Source organism: Balaenoptera borealis (genome assembly GCF_965194805.1).
Source record: "Balaenoptera borealis genome assembly, chromosome: 13".
Lineage (NCBI taxonomy): Eukaryota > Metazoa > Chordata > Mammalia > Artiodactyla > Balaenopteridae > Balaenoptera > Balaenoptera borealis.
In genome coordinates this window covers 85604124-85626755 of record NC_138870.1, presented here as the reverse complement: position 1 = coordinate 85626755, position 22632 = coordinate 85604124, and the positions used below count along the sequence as shown (strand labels likewise).

Genomic DNA, 22632 nt, shown 5'->3' with positions numbered 1-22632 from the left:
TTTTATATCTATATTGTTCCTTTTCCCCTGTGTTTCTGCCTACCTCTGTAAGTTGGTGGTTTTCCATGGTGATATGCTCAGTCTATCCCTTTTGTATGTTTGTTGAATCAACTCTAGACTTTTGCTTTGAGGTTACCAATAAGCTTACATACAACATCTCATAGATAAAATAGTCCATTTTATGCTGATAGCACCTTATCTTCATTTGCCTACAAAGGCTCCACCCTTTTACATTTTTGATATCACAATTTACCTCTTTCTATGCTGTGCATTTGTTAACAGATTATAGCAGCTATAGTTATTTTTAATGATCTTTTCCTTTAACCTTTATAGTATAGGTAAGTGGTTAATATACCATTCTAATACAGAGTTACCATTTTGTGATTGTTTATTTTTCACCTTTATTGTTGTTGTATATTTTCATATGTTTTTATGTCACTGATTAGTGTCTTTTCATCTCAGCTTGAAGAACTTCTTTCAACATTTCTTTCAAGGCAAGTCTAATGGTGGTGAACTCCCTTAGCTTTTGTTTGGGAAAGCCTTTATTTCTCCTTCATAGCTGAAGGATAACTTTGCTGGATAAAGTATTCTTGGCTGTCAATTTTTATCTTTCAGCACTTCGAATATGTCATTCTACTCTCTCCTGGACCATAGAATTTCTGCTGAGAAATTCACTGACAGCCTAATTGGGGTTCCTTTGAAGGTTAGTTTTTTCCCCTAGCTGCCTTTCAGTTCATTATAATGTGTGATGGTTTCATTAATGTGCTTGGAGAAGGTCTTTTTGCATTGAGGTAATAGGGTGTTTTGGTAGCTTTGTGGACTTGTATGTCCCATTTCTTCTCCAGGTTTGGGAAGTTCCCAGTTAATATTTTTTAAATAAACTCTCTGCCTCTTCTCTCTCTTTCTTCTGGCACACCAATTATTCTTAGATTTGTCTTTCTGATCGAATCTGATAGTTCTCATAGGGTTTCTTCATTTTTAAAAAAATCTAATTTCTCTGTCTTCTTCTGACTGAATTATTTCTATATTCCTACACTCCAAGTCATTTATTCCTTCTTCCATCTGGTCTGTCTTATTACCTGTGATCTCTGTTGCATTCTTCATCTCATTCATCAGCTCCAGAATTTGTTTGGTCTCTTACAATTTCAATCTCTTTGGTAAAGAACTCCTTCTGTTCATTAATTTTATTCCTGAGTTCACTGAATTGCCTTCCTGTGTTTTCTTGTAGCTCAGTGAATTTCTTCATAACATCTATTTTGAATTCTTTATCACTTCGAGTGCAACATTATTTTTCTTTACGTAACACTGTATTTCCTTGATTTTTCAGTGTTTGACCATATGCACTTCTGCTTTCACATTTGAAGTAACAGACACCTTCCCCAGTTAAGAATTTATAGTTACTTTGCTTCTTTCAATAGGTTATAAGCCTAGTAACTTTTATTGTATGCCAGACAGACATATAGAAGCTCTAGATCAAGGGTCAGCAAACTACAGCCTGAAGGCCAAATCTGAATAGCTCTCTGCTTTGTTTCTGTTCTTTTTTTAAACCCACCTGTGAGCTAAGAATGGTTTTTACATTTTAAGTAGTTATATAAATACTTATACAACCATTTAAAATATAATAGCCTCAATCTTGCCTCTTGGCCCCCCAAAGCCTAAAGTATTTACTACTGGCCCTTTAAGAACAAGTTATTAATCTCTGCTCTGAGTGTTCTTTTCCAGCAGAAAAGGTTCCTCATGTTGCTCTTAGGCAGCTAAAGAAGGAGAGGATCACTTCAATGTGGTCATGTGTTAAGCCAGGCTGGTAATGGGGTACAGTAAATTTGTAAAGCTCAGTCCACCTCTCTGGCTGTGACTGAGAACGTGGTGGGCCTTTATCTTGGCCCTGAAAGACCACGAGAGGCTCAGTTCTGTCCTTGGGGAGGTTTTACAGTTAGTTCCTTAGCCTCTTGCCCATCACATCTTCAAAATATTACATTATTAGAGATGAAGAATGGCTTTAAATAAGATAAAATTTCAACTCAACAGTAAGCTAGAATAATCCTAAATTGTTTGCACATAACAACACAGTTTCAAAATATATAAAGTAAAAGGTGACAGAACTAGAAGGAGCATAAGATAAAATTCCAAGATTGACTGTGGACTTAACACCCTTTTCTTAGTAACTAATAGATAAAATAGACAAAGTTTAATAGGACATATAAGATTTGAACACAATTAATCAACCTTGCCAATTGATTGATTGATAGACACAGAACATTATACTCAACAACTGCAGAACACACTTGAAGCACTTATCTAAATAGTCAATATGTAGGGCATAAAGCAAATCTCAACATATATTAATAGCCTAAAATAACACAGAGTATCCTTTGACCACAGTAGAATTGAAGAAAAAAAAAGTTTGATGCCAGTTGGAGACAAGATGCTGGAGTAGAAGAACTTGAGCTTGCCTCCTCTCATGAAACCACCAAAATCACAACTAACTGCTGAACAACCATCGACAAAAAAGACTGGAACCTATGAAAAAAGATATTCTACATCCAAAGACAAAGAAGAAGCCACAACAAGACGGTAGGAGGGGTGCATTCATGATACAATCAAATTCCATACCCACCAGATGAGTGACCCACAAACTGGAAAATAATTATATCACAGAGGTTCTCCCACAGGAGTAAGAGTTATAAGCCCCAAGTCAGGCTCCCCAGTCTGGGGGTCTGGCATCAGGAGGAGGAGCCCCCAGAGCATTTGGCTTTGAAGGCCGGTGGGGCTAGATTGCAGGAACTCTTCAGGGGAAATAGAAACTCCACTCTTGGAGGGTGTACAGAAGGTCTTGTGTGCACTGGGACCCAGAAAAAAAAGCAGTGACTTCATAGGCGCCTGGGCCAGACCTACCTGCTGGTCTTGGAGGGTCTCCTGGGGTGGCGGGGGTGGCTGTGGCTCACTGTAGCGACAAGGACACTGGTGGTGGAGGTAACAGGGAGTATTCATTGGCATGAGCACTGCAATGCCTCAGGCCAAACAACCAACAGGGCGGAAACACAGCCCCACCCATCAGCAGACAGGCTGCTTAAAGTCTTCCTGAGCACACAGCCACCTCTAAACAAACACACCCCTAGACATGACCCTGCCCAACAGAGGGACAAGACCCAGCTCCACCCACTAGTAGGCAGGAACCAGTCCCTCCCACCAGGAAGTCTGCACAAGCCTCTTAGACCAGCCTCACCCACCAGGAGACAAGACACCAGAAAAAAGGAATTACAATCCTGCAGCTTGCAGAATGGAGACCACAAACACAGAAAGTCAGACAAAATGAGACAGCAGAGAAATATGTTTCAGACAAAGGAAAAAGATAAAACCCCAGAAGAACAACTAAGTGAAGTGGAGATAGATAGATAGGCAATGTACCCAAAAAAGAATTCAAAGTAATGATTGATGATTGATAGTAAATGTGATCCAAGATCTCAGAAAAAGAATGGAGGCATAGACCAAGAAGATACAAGAAATGTTTAACAAAGAGCTAGAGGCTATAAAGAGCAAACAAACAGAGTTGAACAATACAACAACTGAAATGAAAAATACACTAGAAGGAATCAACAGCAGAATAAGTGAGGCAAAAGAACGGATAAGTGAGCTGGAAGACAGAATGGTGGAAATCACTGCCATGGAGCAGAATAAAGAAAAATGAGTGAAAAGAAATGAAGACAGTCTAAGAGACCTCTGGGGCAACATTGAATGCACCAACGTTCACATAATAGGGGTCCCAGAAGGAGAAGAGAGAGAGAGAAAGGGCCTGAGAAAATGTTTGAAGAGATAATAATAGCTGAAAACTTCCTAACAGGGGAAAGGAAACAGTCACCCAAGTCCAGAAAGTGCAGAGAGGCCCATACAGGATACAACCAAGGAGGAACACGCACACAGTAATCAAACTGACAAAAATTACAGACAAAGAGAAAATATTAAAGGCAACAAGGGAAAAGCAACAAATAACATACAAGGGAATCCCCATAAGGTTATCATCAGCTGATTTCTCAGCAAAAACTGTGCAGGCCAGAAGGGAGTGGCATGATATATTTAAAGTGATGAAAGGGAAGAACCTACAACCAAGAGTACTCTACCAAGCAAGGCTCTCATTCAAAAGCTTTACAGGCAAGCAAAAGCCAAGAGAATTCAGCACCACCAACCCAGCTTTACAACAGATGCTAAAGGAATTTCTCTAGGTGGAAAGAAAAGGCCACAACTAGAAACAAGAAAATTACAAATGGGAAAGCTCACCAGTAAAGGCAAACATACAGTAAAGGTAGGAAACCATCTAAATACAAATAGGATATCAAAACCAGCAACTGTGAGAAAAGGAGTGTACAGATGCAGGATATTGGAAATGCATTTGAAATGTACAGACCAGGAACTTAAAACAATCTTGTATATATATAGACTGCTATATCAAAACCTCATGGGAACCGCAAACTGAAAATCTTCAAGAGATACACACACAAAAAAGAAAAAGACAACACTAAAGATAGTAGTCAAACCACAAGAGAAGAAAACAAAAGAGGAAGGGAAGAAAAAAAGACCTACAAAAACAAATCCAAAATAACTAACAAAATGGCAATAAGAACATACATATTGGTAACTACCTGAAATGCAAATGGATTAAATGCACCAAACAAAACACACAGACTGGCTGGCAGGATACAAAAACAAGACCCGTATATATGCTGTCTACAAGAGACCCAATTCAGATCTATGGACACATATAGACTGAAACTGAGAGGATGGAGAAAGGTATTACATGCAAATGTTAATCAGAAGAAAGCTGGAGTAGCAATACTCATACCAGACAAATTAGACTTTAAAATAAAGACTGCTATAAGAAACAAAGAAGGACACTACATAATGATCAAGGGATCAATCTAAGAAGAAGATATAACAATTGTATACATGTGCCCAACACAGGAGCATAAGGCAAATGCCAACAGCCATAAAAGGAGAAATGGACGGTAACACAGTAACAGTGGGGGATTTTAACACCCCACTTACATCAATGGACAGATCATCCAGACAGAAAATCAATAAGTAAACACAGGCCTTAAATGACATATTAGACCAGATGGACTTAATTGATATTTATAGAGCATTTCATCTGAAGGCAGAATACACATTCTTTTTAAGTGTACATGGAACATTCTCCAGGATAGATCACATGCTGGACCATAAAGCAAGCCTTGGTAAATTATAGAAAATTGAAATCATATCAAGCATCTTTTCTGACCACAACACTATGAGATTAGAAATCAACTACAAGGAAAAAAAAAAAAAACTGTAAGAAGCCAATGACAGAGGGATAGCTAGAAAATCCTCAAATATTTTGATATTAAGCAACACATTTCTAAAAAAACCCCATAGGTCAAAAATAAACTACAATGGCAATTAGCAAATGCCTTGATAATGAAAATATAGCATATCAAAACTTATAGGATACAGCTGTGAAGCAGTATTCATAGAGAAAATCATAGTTCTAAATGCCTAAATTAGAAAAAGAAGAAAAGTAGAAAATCAGTGATTTAAGCTTCCATCTGAAGATGTTTGGAAAAGAGAAAATTAGGCCCAAAGAAAGAATAAGGCAGGAAATAAGAGCAGAAATAAATGAAAAAATTAATAAACCTCTGGCCAGATTGTTAAAGGAAAAAAAGAGAAAAGCACAAACTATGAAAGTATAAATGAAAGAGAACATCACTACAGACCTTATGTACATTAAAAGTTAATAAGAGTATTATAAACAACTTTATTCCACTAAATGTGAAAATTTAGATGAAACAGATAAGTTTCTTGAAAAACACAACTAAACCACAGACTACTGAGATGGTTACTTGAAGAAATAGAAAATCTGAATAGTCATATATCTATTAACTAAATTAAATCTATAATTAGAAACTTTCCTACCAAAGACATTCCAGGTCCAGCTGACAAATGATTCATATCCAGAATATATAAATAACTTCTAAAATCACTAAGAAAGAGAAACAGAACAGAATCATGGGCCTGAATGGGAATTCACGAAAGAGGATACCCAAATGACCAGAAGCATATGAAAAGGTATTCAGCATTTTAAGTTGCCATGAAATTTCAAATTAAAACAATGATGAGGTACTACTACATACGAACCAGAATGGCCAAAATTTAAAAAGACTGACACTAACAAGTTTTAGTGAGTATGTGGAATAACTGAAGCTCTTATATTGCTAGTTGGAGTTTTGAAAACTGTTTGCAGGTGTCTACTGAAGATCCACAAATGCATACATTATGATGGCCACTCCACTGGTAACTCCACTCTTGCATAAATTCCCAACAGAAATACAGACAAATGTTAACCAAAACACATGTACCAAAATGTTCATAGCAATATTGTTTGTAAGAACCCAAACCTAGAAACAACTCACAGATCTATCACCAGTAGAATGGATGGGTAAATAGTGGTGAATTCCTGTTTTTAGGGGTCTAGAAGATCTGCAGACTGACAAACTAGTTCATCCACTGGCACACTGATGCCTGCACATCCACAAGTAAGTTTGCCTCTTTTTTTTTTTTTTTTTTTGACTCAAGTTTGACAGAGGCTTTGATTCTTATTAAAATGCAACTATCTAGCTCATTAATCCTTAGCAGTGCTCAGAAGTCCATTTCATGATATGGGAAAGGATTGAGGGATTGGTGAGGGGAGGGGAGAAAGATAGAATGGAAAGTATCTGGGATTGGAAATGAAAAAAAAACTACATGTGACTAAGGAAAGATGGAGGTGGGTATCAAAGACAAACTCGCTTGTTTCATAATTTTGCTTCAGGTACACATTCTACGAATACTATACAAAAATGAAAACGAATTTTACCTGTAGCAACATGGAAGAATCTTATAAATACGATATTGAATGGAATAACCCATTTACAATGTATAATTCCATTTCTATAAAGATTTTTTTAAAAAAGGCAAAATTAGAAGTCAGGAAAGTGGTTGGGGAGGGTGTTATAACTGGGAGAGGAAACAAGGGAGCCTTCTTTGATACTGATAATATCCTATTTCTTGATGTAGCTCACAGGATGACAAACATTTTCTGTAAAGAGCCAGATAGTAAATATTCCAGGCTTTGTGGGCCATAAAGTCTCTGTCACAACTAATCAGCTCTGCTGCTGTAGTGCAAAAGTAACTACAGATAATATGTAGAGGCCTAGAGACGAGATGGCAGAGTAGAAGGACTTGAGCTCACCTCCTCTCATGAAGACACCAAAATCACAGCTAACTAACTGCTGAACAACCATCAACAAAAAAGACACAATACCACCAAAAAAGATATTCTACACCCAAAGACAAAGAAGAAGCCACAACAAGACTGTAGGAGGGGCACTTTCATGATATAATCAAATCCCATACCTGCTGGGTGGGTGACCCACAAACTGGAAAATAATTATATTGCAGGGGTTCTCCCATAGGAGTGAGAGTTCTGAGCCCTATGTCAAGCTCTGCAGCCTAGGGGTCTGGCATCGGGAGGAGGAGCCCTCAGAGCATTTGACTTTGAAAGCCAGCAGGGCTTGAGTGAAGGAGCTCCACAGGAGTGGGGGAAACAGAGACTCCACTCTTGGAGGGTGCACACAATGTTTCACGTGCACTAAGACCCAGGGCAAAGCAGTGACTCCATACGAGCCTGGGCCAGACCTACCTGCGGGTCTTGGAGGGTCTCCTGGGGAGGCGGGGGTCAGCTGTGGCTCACTGCGGGGGCAAGGACACTGGTGGCAGATGCTTTTTGGCACTGAGACCTGGCCCCACCCAACAGCCTGCAGGCTCCAGTGCTGGGATGCCTCAGGCCAAACAACCAGCAGGGTGGGAACACACACAGCCCCACCCATCAGCAGACAGGCTGCCTAAAGCCTGAGCAAAGCAGTCAGTGTGATACAACACATCGACAAATTGAAGAATAAAAACCATATGATCATGTCAGTAGATGCAGAAAAAGCTTTTGACAAAATTCAACACCCATTTATGATAAAAACTCTCCAAAAAGTGGGCATAGAGGGAACGTACCTCAATATTATAAAGGCCATACATGACAAACCCATAGCTAACATCATACTCAACAGTGAAAAGCTGAAAGCATTTTCTCTAAGATCAGGAACAAGACAAGGATGTCCACTCTCGCTTTTATTCAACATAGTTTTGGAAGTCCTAGACAATGGCAATCAGAGAAGAAAAAGAAATAAAAGGAATCCAAATTGGAAAAGAAGTAAAACTATCACTGTTTGCAGATGACATGATACTATACATAGAAAATCCTAAAGATGCTTCCAGAATAGTACTAGAGCTCATCAATGAATTTGGTAAGGTTGCAGGATACAAAGTTAATACACAGAAATCTGTTGCATTTCTATACACTAACAATGAAAGATCAGAAAGAGAAATTAAGGAAACAATCCTATTTATCATCACATCAAAAAGAATAAAATACCTAGGAATAAACCTACCTAAGGAGGCAAAAGACCTGTGCTCTGAAAACTATAAGATACTGATGAAAGAAAATGAAGATGACACAAACAGATGGAAAGATATACCATGTTCTTCAACTAGAAGAATCAATATTGTCAAAATGACTGTACTATCCAAGGCAACCTACAGATTCAATGCAATCCTTATTAAATTACCAATGGCATTTTTCACAGAACTAGAACAAAAATATTTTAAATTTGTATGGAAACAGAAAAGACCCTGAATAGCCAAAGCAATCCTGAGAAAAGAAAATGGAACTGGAGGATTCAGGCTCCCTGACTTCAGACTATACTACAAGGCTACAGTCATCAAAACAGGGTGGCACTGGCACAAAAACAGAAATATAGATCAATGGAACAGGATAGAAAGCCCAGGAATAAACCCATGCACCTATGGTCAATTAATCTATGGCAAAGGAGGCAAGAATATACAGTGGAGAAAAGACAGTCTCTTCAGTAAGTGGTGCTGGGAAAACTGGACAGCTACATGTAAAAGAATGAAATTAGAACACTCCCTAACACCATACACAAAAATAAACTCAAAATGGATTAGAGACCTAAATGTAAGACCAGGTACTATAAACCTCTTAGAGGAAAACATATGCAGAACACTCTTTGACATAAATTGCAGCAAGATCTTTTTGGATCTACCTTCTAGAGTAATGAAAATAAAAACAAAAATAAACAAATGGGGCCTAATTAAACTTAAAAGCTTTCGCACAGCACAGGAAACCATAAACAAAATGAAAAGACAACCCTTAATGGGAGAAAATATTTGCAAACAAAGTGACCTACAAGGGATTAGTCGCCAAAATATACAAATAGCTCATGGAACTGAATATCAAAACAAAAAAAACAACCCAATCAAAAAATGGGCAGAAGATCTAAATAGACATTTCTCCAAAGAAGACATACAGATGGCCAACAGGCACATGAAAAGACTCTCAACATCACTATTTATTAGAGAAATGCAGATCAAAACTACAATGAGGAATCACCTCACACTGGTCAGAATGACCATCATCAAATAGTCTACAAACAATAAGTGCTGGAGAGGGTGTGGAGAAAAGGGAACCCTCCTACATGGTTGGTGGGAATGTAAATTTGTACAGCCACTATGAAGAACAGTATGGAGGTTCCTTAAAAAACTAAAAATAGAACTACATATGATCCAGCAATCCTGGGCATATATCTGGAGAAAACCATAATTCAAAAAGATACATGCACCCCAATGTTCATTGCAGCACTATATACAATGGCCAAGACATGGAAGCAACCTAAATGTCCATCAACAGAGGAATGGATAAAGAAGATGTGGTACATATATACAATGGAATATTACTCGGCCATAAAAAAGAATGAAATAATGCCATCTGCAGCAACATGATAGACCCAGAGAATATTGTGCTTAGTGAAATAAGTCAGACAGAGAAAGACAAGGGCTATATGATATCACAAGTGGAATCTAAAAAGATGATACAACATCCTTTCCTAAACAGAAAGAGACTCACAGACTTCAAAAACAAACTTATGGTTACCAAAGGGGAAAGGTGGGGAGGAGGGATAAATTAGGAGTTTGGGATTCACATATACACAGTACTATATATGAAATAGATAATCAACAAGGACCTACTGTATAGCACAGGGAACTCTACTCAGTATTCTGTAATAATCTATATGGGAAAAGAATCTGAAAAAGAATGGATATATGTATTTGTATAACTGAACCACTTTGCTGTACACCTGAAACTAACACAACATTGTAAATCAACTGTACTCTAATATAAAATAAAAATTAAATTTAAAAAGTAATTATAGATAATGTGTAAATAAATGGGTATTGCTGTGTTCCAACAGAATGTTATTTACAAAGCCAGGGAGTGGACTGGCTTTGGGTCTGAGGGCAGTAGTGTGTTAACCCCTCACCTGCATAGACTGGTTACATTTGTGCATAAAGTTGTGAATATTTATTGATCTGTACACTTTTGATTTATATGCTTTTCTCACTATATATTCTACTTCAGTGAATACATTTTAAAAAATATAACAAAGCAGGAAACTCATTAAGAAAATAACAATAACAACAAGAATAGAAGCAAGCAGTTAGGATTCACTGGTCTGCTTGTAACACTGCTACTGAGATTTGTTTCTTGCTGCAAAGATACTGGAGTATTTGGAGCACTACCAGTTCTTTTCATGCACTCTATATACCAACATTATTGTTCATTTCCTTCTTTATGGGAGGAGAATTCATTAAGAGACCTCCAAGTGGTTAGTTCTCTTAATGAATTCCCTTTATTAAGTGTTATTATTAATGCCGAAATTGATTTCTTCTCCAAGTTATATCATTCTGCCATTCTATAATTGAAACTCTGAAAACATTGGTAGGTACTTAGGACATAAGCGATCTAAGAAACATTAAGTATCAACTCTACTACTGCTTTAATTTTCAGATTTGCCCAGAAAGAACTTCTTTCAGAAGTAATGTATCTTGCCCATCCCTACCCCCACTTTCACCCCAGTGTTACAGAGCTTAAACATAATTAGAAAAAAAGAGAAAAGCTATCCACACTCAGTGTATCTGCTAACGGATTTTGTTAAGCTTTTCTCCCCCGGAAGATAAGAAGAATAGAAAAATAATAATAATGACATGGATAACAAATATCAAGTACATACTACGAGCCAGGCATTGTTCTAAGCCCTTTCCATGTGTTAATTTATTTAATCCACATAAGAGTGCTCCGAAGTGGTTACTATTTTTATCCCTGTTATAGAGAAGAGGAAAGTGAGACAAAGAGATTAAGTAATTGCCCAAGGTTTCACAGTTAATAAGTGAGGGGCTGGGATTTGAACTCAGGTAATCTGTTTCTAAAGCTCATGCTCTCAGATACATGCGAAAATAAATAGCTTGGATTTGATTATAGAGAAATCAGATTCCGTCAATATAAGTGTAGCATAGCTTAAGCATTCCCAGCTTCCTGCCACCCCCTCAAGAGAAATGGCTGTCCCCAGTCTACCCCCTACTGACTCATACTGCAGCATCTATGCCACTTTATTGCACTTACCTTTTATATCTCTGACTTTCCCCCACTGTGCACTCTTTCAGAGCTGGGACTGTGCCTGATTCCTCCTTGTATCTCTAGTGCCAAACATAATGTCTGCCTGGACATAACATGGCTCAAAAGATGTCTGCTGGATACAAACTACTATATATAAAATAGATAAACAACAAGGTCCTACTGTATAGCACAGGGAACTATATTAAATATCTTATAATAAACTATAATAGAAAGGAATATGAAAAAGAATGTTTATATTCTTTTATGTATATATGTATAACTGAATCACTTTGCCATACACCTGAAACTAACACAACATTGTAAATTAACTATACTTCAATAAAAAAAAAAAAAACATGTCTGCTGAATGAATGAATCAATCACACCATGAGTGATCACTCCTTTTTCTTTGGTTCACCAAGTTTTCAGCTCATTTTTTTTCTGGTCATGTATTACAAGGGACAGGACACAATGTCATGAAGAATGTGAAGTGACTTGGCACTATTTCTGTAAATAAAGCTTCTTAAAGCAAGAACACCCTTCCTCTGCATTTAGCTCAAGAATCCTCCCATGCTGCTAGCCTCGATGATAATGGTGTATGTCTAGCTAAAGGTAGCTAGAATTTACATTTATCATTAATAGGATAAAACAGACAACAAGGTCCTACTCGATAGCACAGGGAACCATATTCAATATCCTATGATAAACCATAATGGAAAAGAATATGAAAAAGAATGATAACTGAGTCATTTTGCTGTACAGCAGAAATTAACACAACATTGTAAATTAACTATACTTCAATACAATTTTTAAAAATCAGATGAAATAGGCTATTTTCATACTCATTTCTAAGTATTCGTCGAAAAGTCCGTAGGCGTTCATCGGCTGAAGGTTGTAGTCCTTTTCCCACTGTGGGAAACTTAGTTTCCTTTCAGGTCCACGTTCTTGTCGCACTTTCCTTCTAGTCCACCAATTCTGAATTAACCTGCACGACAAGATCAATTTATTAAAAAAAAATATATATGTATATAGCTGTTCATAAGACTTATGTAATAAGAAATAGAGTTAGACTATAGAACAATAGTTTAAAAAATTTAGGACAGGCTGCCAAGGAAATGAAGCCTTGGATTAGAAAGGAAATAACAATGGAGGCTACACTTCAAGCATTTGTACTTGCAGGTGAACAGAATGATTGATGAACTTATTTTAATCATTCACGAAACTGTCTCTCGTCCAGGGTTGCCTCGGAGGGTTGGGCAGAGGACTGAGAACATTGATAACCTGATCCCCCAGTACAAAGGCAACCTGCAGGCCTCTGAGGAGAAGATGGTTTGGCCTAGCTGGCTTAGTTGAGGACCCGTGAGCAGTCTTATTATCATGGGGTGCTGACCTGCATACTCTGACTCGAGGGCCCTAGAAGGTCTGAAAACCCACAAAGCTTTCCTCCTCTCCTGGCATAGAGAAGCCCGCAGGTCCACAACTGGATCTGCCTGCTTTTGGGTTGAGTTTTTGACAGAGGCTCTGATTCCCAATAAAATGCATCTCACACTGGTGAGGTTAGTACATTAATCCTTGGCAGTGTTCAGAAGTGCATCTTACGATACGGAACAGGGTTGAAGAAATCAGGGCAGGGGCGTCAGGTTTGTGTGCTGTAGGGGGCAAGGAGAAAGCTGAGGGGTATCTGAGAGTAGCGATGCCAAAGCAAAAACAAATGTGAAATAAATAAGGGGATGGGTATCAAAGACAATTCTGCCTACTTCACAATTTTGCTCTATGTCCATATTAGTAGAAGATAAATATAGTTCCCTGATGTCTATGACATTTTGATAAGTTATGGATGATACTTTAAAAGAGAATATAATGCTTCTAATTTTTAAATTTTATGCTTTATTTTTTTAAAGTTTTATAGAAAACATCAACACTTGGAAGAAGTTTTCTAAAAATAAATCTAAGGAGAAAATTACTGGCATTGGTTCTGACGGGGAGCTAAGAGATGACTTTTCTAAGTGAACCAAGTTCCAGCTAATTTTTCTGGCTGAGTGGTCTTCCCTGAAACCTGGAATTCTCTATGGAGACACTTGAGCTGACATGGAAACCTGTAGGTGTAGAATTAAAGCAGAAAAAGAAGTGCTGCTGATTTATGTCCCTTTAAAACTTAACTGACCAGAACTGAGCAAACACAGCCAAATTCAAGGTTATCCTTACAAAGGTGATGCAGGTTTTTGCCCATTGCCATCAACATAAACTGTTATCATCAGGTAATGATGTTTTTATTGGTTAGGATATGCTTACTTAGAAATACTCCAGTTTCTTTTTTGAATCATTTTTTTAGGTCTTCTTTCCATAAGTTCCTTTTCTGTACAGTCTGAATTTAAGGAAGTTTAAAGAAATTACCATTTCTGATCTATTGCAGGGGTTGGGGAGTAGAGACCTCGTTAATGTGTCATCATCATTTAAAGCAGCTTGGAAGCAGGTATCCAATTATTTAGGGGCCCACAGAGACTTCTTAAAGAATATTCACTTTTGTTGATGCGATTTGTGCTAAATCTTCCAAAAGAGCCAATGTTTATTATTTTCATGATTTGTCTTTGAATATCTAAGCATGAAGACTTAGCTCCAGGTATACACACACGGGCTTAACTGCTGAGTCTGCATTGCTTATCTTACTTGCCACACCTAGAAAAGCCAATGAGACATGCTGCCTCTCAAGTATAGATATCTAAGGTACTTACGGGTAGCCAAGTTCCATGAAATTATTCCAGGTCTGCTTTAGCACCATTATAATACCCATTTGCATACAGAGATCAATAAGGCATCCACTAGGGTGGCACTGCGAGGTAAGCAAACACAGAAATTCAAGAATCAATGGACAGGAAGAAAGGCTGTCTGGTTTCTAATCTGCACAAAGTTGCCCTAAGCCTGTTTAACGCAAGTCTGTAGGAAACAAGGAATGATGGGAGAATACAGACCTCTTCTAGTCTCCACCTGTTTATCAGCCTCAAGTAGGCACCTGGGTGTCCTGTGAATCTTCAACACACACAGAAAAACAAACCGTTAGCATCCTGTAGCCTTCAGTGAATATTATATTCAGATTAGCACATCCTCCAGTGAAAATTACTGGTGCAGTAAGGAACAGGTCTCAGGGAATTAGGAAAACTCTCTGGAACTGGCATAATGGCAGCTTCTGGAATTCTCTGGGGGGTATTTCGCTCCTGGCCCTTCTGTCTGGCTGCTGACCACAGAGGCCAGTTCTTGCTGCCTGCTGTGACTTTTAACATTTTCTGCTGAATATCAAGTGGCTGTTGTGTAAGCAGCAGGTTGGGTTTAAACACTTCAGATCTTTTTGAATATTAGTGATGCCGTGTTTTTTATTTTTTAAAACTAAACTATTTGACTAGAATTCCATATTGAAGTAGCTAGAAACTGCGGAGGGGCTTCTCATCCATTTCACTAAAACCCAATACTCGGCTCTTCCCTGGTTCTCGTCTCCTCAGACACACTTCCTGGTGTAATGAAATTCATGGTACCTGGACGTTCCAAATCCTCAGAACTGCTGGATTCAGAAGCTACCCAGTCTCCTTCGGCATCCTACGTCAGCCCCCTTTCCTGGCTCAATGTCCTTCCCTCCTCTGTGAGGTCAGGGATCTGGGACACACTGCCTGCTGTCCTCCCCCGATGCCACCTGCTTTTATAGGTGTGAGATCCAGAGGCCTGAGTCAGGTACAGATGGAGCCCGCAAGTTTTACATTCACCCTTCACGAGTGCAAACTATTTTCTTCTACTCACCTTAACAAGAAAAGGTACGAGGGACTTTGATGGAGACCATTCCCCAGAATGGGAAGGGAAAGGAAAGGAAGAGACCGATCTCCTCTTTATACACTTTATAAAAATCACCCTAAAGGCTGGCCTCTCTGTCACCCTGGTCAGTGACCTCTGTGCGCTCTGTCCCTGGCCGGGGGAGGTGTGGAGAGACTGGGTTCTTACCTTCCGAGGAAGAATGCGATGTAAAACGTGGAGCTGTTCAGATTGACAAACTGAAAAAGAAACATTTTCAGGGTGAAGCTGTTCTCCCACTCGGACTCAGTGCGAGGCTGTTCTGTGGACACAAGGGGAGCAGAGTTTGAGAGGCTGCGTCTGGCCCCTTCTCAACTGCCTCTGGCCAGCTCCCCAGGCGCACAGGGTGGGAGCAGAGGCTTCCTAAGGAGGCTGCAGGAGACCCCAGCTTGCCTGCAGATGACATGCGACGGAATGGACCATCCGTGGGCTCCTCAAGCTCCCAGAACAGCCCCAGCAAGGGTTTGGTGGGAAGTGACTGCTAACTTGTCTGAGGGCAGGGAATATCGTTTGTTCCGCTGTTCCAAGATGCCCGGAGAGCCTGGAGTAGAGGCAGCCAAACTGAAGGGGCCGCACTCCCGGCCCTGGCTCCTTGCAGGAGCCTTTCCTTTTGCTCTTAGTTTCCACCTGTGGGGTGGAGCCTGTGTGGGGTCAAGTCCCCCCCATCTCCTAATAACTCCTTGGTCTCAACTTCTATTTCTGGTGTGATGTGAGGTGCTACTGGGAGAGAGGGAGTCAGACCCCCCATCTCAGAATGAGCATCTGACCCCGTTACCTGTCACCCTCATCCAGCATCATTTTCATTCTCAAGGACAAGTACCGAGGAGGTGACCTCATCTTTAGAGCTTTTATTGTATACCAGTATCTTTGTCTTACAATTTCCTGACCTCAGTCAGGCACCAATTCTCATCTCCTTGTATTTCAATTTCCATACAGCAAATGCTCTTTGGACATTGTGATACAAACCAAAAATATGGATCAATCCTCCAACCTGAAATCTCATGTCAAATGCACTTATCCTTCCCTAGAAGTTGCTTCCTCACCTCAAACGTCAATGAAAATGCATTTAATGCAATAGCACTTTCTGTTTCCACATTCCCTGAGCTTCTAATTGCTCATTTACCATTTCACCCCATCAATTCCTTTCCCACAAATTATAGCTCAAAATGCTTCCCAGGAGTATATCTGAGAAGGGAGGGGAGAAAGAATGAGAATCGGATTTCAAATGGTTTAAATGTCAATTTCAGAACAAGGCCATACTGCTGTTGAGGGAAGAAATGACAAAGGATGCTTCAAGGGCTTTAGCTTTACTTCACTTCTGCTAATGAACTCTTGGTTACACAGGAAGGTCTCCTAGCTCATCAGCCAGCTGGGTGGGTTCCCAGGTGGCCCAACCACAGATTGACCATGGCTGTTATCTCCACAGGCATCTTTTCCAGCCTGGATCAAGGTCCCCTCTGGACACAGTCTATCAATGGGCAGTTACCTCTTCTGTGGACATAAACTTCTATCTTTTTGGGCAAAGAGTGGCGGTGACAGAAGATTTCAATGAATTTAAAGGAGATATGCCAAGTGCCTATCTCTGTATCTGGCACATAGAAGGGCTCAAAAAGTGGCATCTTTTATTATAATGATTATTATAAGTAAAAACACTTTTGTGATTTTTTTCTCCCTTTGGCAAGCTACATATGGGAATGTGCTAAAACAGGTTTTGTGTGGGAGCATGTAATTTTCTCAAACTGCATAGAGTAAAATGACTAATATCTCATTAATGAAATTGGGACAATTCCTCTATCTTGAAAATATAGTAAATGTACAGCTTATAGCTGGTTACCAGATTGTTCTGGTGCTTTACAGAGTCAGAGAAATGTTCCTAGGGATGACTTGTCCAGATGAATGTCATTTCCACAAATGTCAGTGATGGTTATCCTGTCTACATAAAAGACTCCCAGTCTTCAAAGCAACTAACTTTGCTGTGATTTTATATGCCATTAAAACTTGCTGTGTTTTTAATTAAATAAAAATTGTAGGCAACAGCAAATGAACACTTTTCTAAATGATTATAGGTACTTCATACACATGTACTTTTGTAAGAGAAAACCTACTTTAAATTAGATTAGCTCATGAAAGATAATGTCTAAATGCTTTAAAGCTTTAGGTAGGAAAGATTCTCTCAATTCCTAGACATATTTAACATGTCCTGTTGAGGGCAAAGAAAAAATTGTTGTATGCAATTCAAAATAAAGGGAATATTTGTTTTCAGCAGTGTTTCAGAAATGAATCTTTGAGAAGGTATTTTTCAGACCACAATACTGTACTGTGAAATAAAGAGGGTTCCACTTACCTAAATTTGTCAGAAGCAGTGCAACTTTTTCATAGAGCTGTAAAATAAATTTAATACATTTCACAAACTGTAGATGTTCTAAAATCTGTAATTATGAAGTAAATAGGTAATTAAGTCATAAATGAAAATAATTTCATTAACCATCCACTGCTCAAACAATGAAAACATCATCAACAATTGTGTCCTTTCAGGACAAGAAAGAATTGTACAAGGTCCCATTTTAATATTTTAAAAATCTCACTTCTTGTTTTGGGGTGAATAATTCTGTAACAACAGGCCAGCTGCCACTAATTATCAGCTTGCTAAGGGATGCTGGGCAAGTCACAACATTACTGGGCCTCCTCAATGTAAAATCTCTAAGCATCCTCAATGTAAAAATGTAAAATCTCCTCAATGTAAAATCTCTAAGACTGCTTCTGATAAGAGTCTGTAATCCTATTGTTTTTATGGGCTGATTTTCTAGATTATAGCATTCCTAAACACCAAAGTGATCAAACATTATTGGGAACCGCCAAACTTAACGGTACTCTGCTTTTCTATTAGTGAATTAGATGCATCCCTAACTCACCCAGCCATCTGGTAAATGGAGGGTCCTAATAGGATGGAAGGGGTGTGTGTCCCTGTGCTTGTGTGTGTGTATGGAAGTACAGTTAAGGGCAAACCCAGCTCTAGGAGATTCCTTAGGGAGGGTATAAATTGAAAAAGAAAAGAGCAAGTGCCTTCTCTAAAATGAAAGATGATAAATGAAAACGAAAAAGAAAACTAGTCAAATGGATTTGAACAATATGAAAATTAAGATCACATTTAGACTAAAGTAGTGAAATTTCACTGGTTAAAATTCCCCAGGCTGGAATAACAGCTTTACCAGCCAGCAAGCTATAGGTCTTGGGCATGTTACCTCACCTCTTCTTTAGACCATCGTATTCCTTAAATGTGGTTGAGAATGGGTATTGGACACACTCATCTTGAGGTCCTTCCTAACTTTTGAATTCTCTTACCCCAGATTTCTTCTAACTACAGAAATAGTCTAAATACTCAGATTGTATGACTCTAAACTTTCAGCAAAGACTGTAGTTTGTTATATTAAGATATAAATAATTCACATGGCCACAGTATCAAATTTTGTATATAGAAATCTCAGACTCTTGGAGTCCAATGTTAAAACAGACTGGTGTAATTTTCAATAAGAAATCTTGTGTTATAGATGAGTCATACATCTCAATTTTATCATAAAAATAAAATACTGGTAAACAACATATTAGGACAGATATTCTAATCAAAATTATTTTAATATTACAAAGGCATGGTATTAGTAAAGTTACTTACATAATTATCAAGGAAAATTAAATTCAACTGGTGAGACAGCCTTTCTCAAAAATATAATTTTTGATTACCTAGTTCATCCTTTAATCTTTCATGTTGATGTACATTTGTTAAAGCGCCTCGCTTTGCACACTTGTCTCAAAGGCCTTGAGAGCTGGTGACATGCCATCGTTATTTTTGTTTGGAAACTGAAAAAATTGGAACTTAAAAAAGGAACAGCACAGGAGTTGAAATATAATTATTATTAACCTTTTGAAAAGTAAAGTGTATGAGGACACTGGGATTCATGGCATCTGTGAACATTTTATCTTGATGATACAATGAGATGGATAGTGAGACTTTGAGCAGGATGCAACAGAAAAGAGCACATAAACAAAGGGACTGATAGCCAGCAAGAGAGCTTCACATGAGTGGTTTCTGGAAAAGGCCTGATTTCTCATTAGCCAGTTGAGACAGAAAGCATGGAGAGTTTGTTCTGATAAGAGTAGTAGAAGATCTAAGTTTCCAAACTGGATGCCACAAATGGTTACTGTTAGAAACTTTATCTAACAGCAAGCTTTCTGATCCTAAGGATATGTCCAAAAGAAGCTATGAGCACTTCTAATTTTATCTTGTCCACCTGATCAATGTATGTGGGTTTGTTCTGATGCAAGCCATATTTTCTGGTTTAGTTCTTTTTGGAATAAGTCATTGTGGTTTTCACTGTTTACAGATTATAATGAAATGTCAGATTTATTTTGGTATGGCTGAATAAAAAGGATGGTAATAACTTTTAATGTCTTCCTTTATTGGCATATATAGCTTGAGACCACTATATTGAGATGTTCTTTGGTCGCTAGTGAAGCAGAATAAAATTGAAAGAGCCTGACAAGGAGGAGTGAGAAAATCTATCTATCTATTCACTCTGTCTTTGAAATATTTATTTTTCAAGACATGGAATAAAACGAAAACCCCATAACCAGTCACTAAGAGGCATAATAGTTTGTTAGGATCCAGAATACTTTTGTAAAATGATATGAGCTTTATTTTTTTTAAAATACACATAAAAGTAAACACACATTGTCAAATCCAGAAAATAGGCATTCCTTATAGATCTTTTTCAGTTAGGATTGGAAGAAAGTCAGAAATAGGATATATGATCTATAATAATTATTTGAAAGTTAGAGGCTTTAATGAACATAAATTAAATACCAGTCTAGCTCTCAAGATTTTTATATTCAGTTAATGAAAAAGTATTCATGATTAATGTCCAAATGATTTTTTTTTTTGCAAGACCAGTATGGCCAAAATTTTAAGTAATTGAAAACAATTTATATAGCTATAAAAACTATATTATTGAATCATAAAAATGTCTTAAATTGAGTCATTTCAGCAGTCATTAATAGTTTAGTTCTGAATTGGTCAAAGCTATGTTATAGTCATTAGTCTGTCATTTGTCCTTTATTCAATATTTGCTTTTTAAGGACTTAAAATATTTTAAAATATATTTTAATGAAGAGCTTTCCCAGCTATATTACACACTTGGTTGCCTTCATAATGGAACCTGCAAAGCTTCAGGGCATAAGACAGGATTGTAAAGGTGTGTGCTGGATGAGGATGTCCTCAGAGATGGCCGAGGAGGGTAAGACAATTGGTCACTGCACAAAAGGGTCCTGGATGATGCTGGTTTTAGAGCGTGTATGCTTTTAATTTTCTTTCCTTTCCCTTGTTATGGCTTGTCATTTTCTGACCTTGTCAGTATTCTTGCCTTAGTAACCTGTTATTTTAGTTTGATGTTGGCTGAGAAATCAGAACACCAAATGTGTTCACATTGTATCTAAAAATAAAGAAAGAAAAGAAAAGAAACCTTAAGGGCATTCCTAAGAATGATACATGTCAGCTTTAGTATGTGGGCTTGGTCATCCATTTTGGTGACTCAGAAACCCTTTGTTAAATAAAACATGTAAAACGCCTACCTGTCTAGCTCCTAGCACACAGTAGGTGCTTTGTAGTGTCCCTAATTATATGCTATTTGATCTCCCCTCCTGCTTCATTTTTAGTTTATTTCCTCTTTTCTTGGCTGTGTTCCATGAAGCAGAGGTTTTTGGATAAGTGATTTTCAGTTAAATGAAGTGACAACACTGGCTCCTGGTCAAAATGTACCAGCAAGCATGTGTTTATAGACCCACTGCATATATGGAGAAATTTATTTCTTAAGATGTATAAATTAAATTTTAATAAGACATTGGAGAAGAGAGATGATAAAATACAGTAAGCTTTAATTCACTGCATCCTACCCAGATGCAGAATCTTTCACTGCTCTGGCTGTTTGGTTAATTTCACTATGAATCACTCCCCTTCACAATGAATATTCATTCCACAATTAACTTTGAGACTAGCTGAACCGGGGACAGGGGGTGTGCAAGGGAGTGACAAACATCCACTTTCAATCTCCACTTGACCAAGCAGTTACACAGTCATCATGTCAAAATGATCTGCAAGTGCTTTTTTTTTTTTTCTACCTTCTGGATTTTTAAACTTTTTTTCTAAAATAATAAAGAAGTTCCTGTATCTTTAATAATAATAATAAATTACCTATATTTCATTATCTCAGTGATTTCAGCACAATGGCCCAGATTTAAGTTGCAGTATAAATAAGGGTGAGGGGAGCTATAATTGAACACGTACTCCATGCCTAACACTATACTTGGCACTCTACATACGTTATTTATTCCCTCCTACAAACCTCAAGTCTAACAATGTCAGCCATTGCCTTTTGTTCTGCAAATAGTAACAACAGTTTACTGAGAGCCTACTATAAGCCAGAGCCTGTTTCTGGCAGCCTCTGCCAGAAACAGAGGCTGCCAGAGTTTGGAAACTTAGATCTTCTACTACTCTTATCAGAAAAGACAGAAAAGACAAAAGTTTCTGCCCTCTTGGGGCTACATTCCAATGGAGAAGATAAATAACAAAATAAATTGTTAAAAACAGCCTATTAGATGGTGATTAATGCCATAGAACAAAATAAAGCGGGCAAGGAGCTAGGAAATAGTCAGACAGCAGGAGTGGGTTGCAATTTTAAATTGAATGACCAGGGAAGCCTTATACTGGAAAAGTAACAGTTGAACAAAGACCTGAAGGAGGTGCAGGAGTAAACTCTGCAGACCCCATGGGAAAGAATGTTCCAGGTAGAGAGAAGAGCAAGTCAAAAGTCCTAGGGTGAGAGCTTGCCTGGCACATTGAAGAAAAAAGGGAAGGCCAGTGAGAAGCAGGAAAGTCAAGGTGAGGAGGGAGGAGACAAAGTCAGAGACCTCGCTGGGGCCAGATGAGGGAGACCCTGGGTCTCCATGTGAAGACAGAACTTTTACTCTGAGCGAGAGGAAAGCCACTGGATACAGTGAACAGAGGCTGACTTACATGGATGAAGCTTGCTCTAGCTGCTATGATGAGCCTGGATTGAGGGAAGCAGACGTGGAAGCTGGGAGACCAGCTCGCAAAGCACTGCAATAATCCAGGTGGGATACGCTGGGGACCTGGACCAAGGTGGGGACTGGGGATGTGTGAA

General features: G+C 38.4%; 1 protein-coding gene across 8 annotated transcripts in view; it reads right to left on the bottom strand.

Annotated features, from left to right (window-relative positions):
* The window catches only part of ANO4 (anoctamin 4), a 460570-nt gene that overhangs the window by 39410 nt on the left and 398528 nt on the right, over positions 1-22632 (bottom strand). For all 8 annotated transcript variants that reach the window (XM_082349613.1, XM_082349609.1, XM_082349612.1 and 5 more), the window contains 5 exons: positions 17766-17802; positions 15572-15683; positions 14557-14614; positions 14320-14417; positions 12430-12572 (listed from right to left, as the gene is read on the bottom strand). In XM_082349613.1, coding sequence (XP_082205739.1) covers positions 12430-12572; positions 14320-14417; positions 14557-14614; positions 15572-15683; positions 17766-17802 — 448 coding nt within the window. The remainder of the gene's footprint in view (positions 1-12429; positions 12573-14319; positions 14418-14556; positions 14615-15571; positions 15684-17765; positions 17803-22632) is intronic.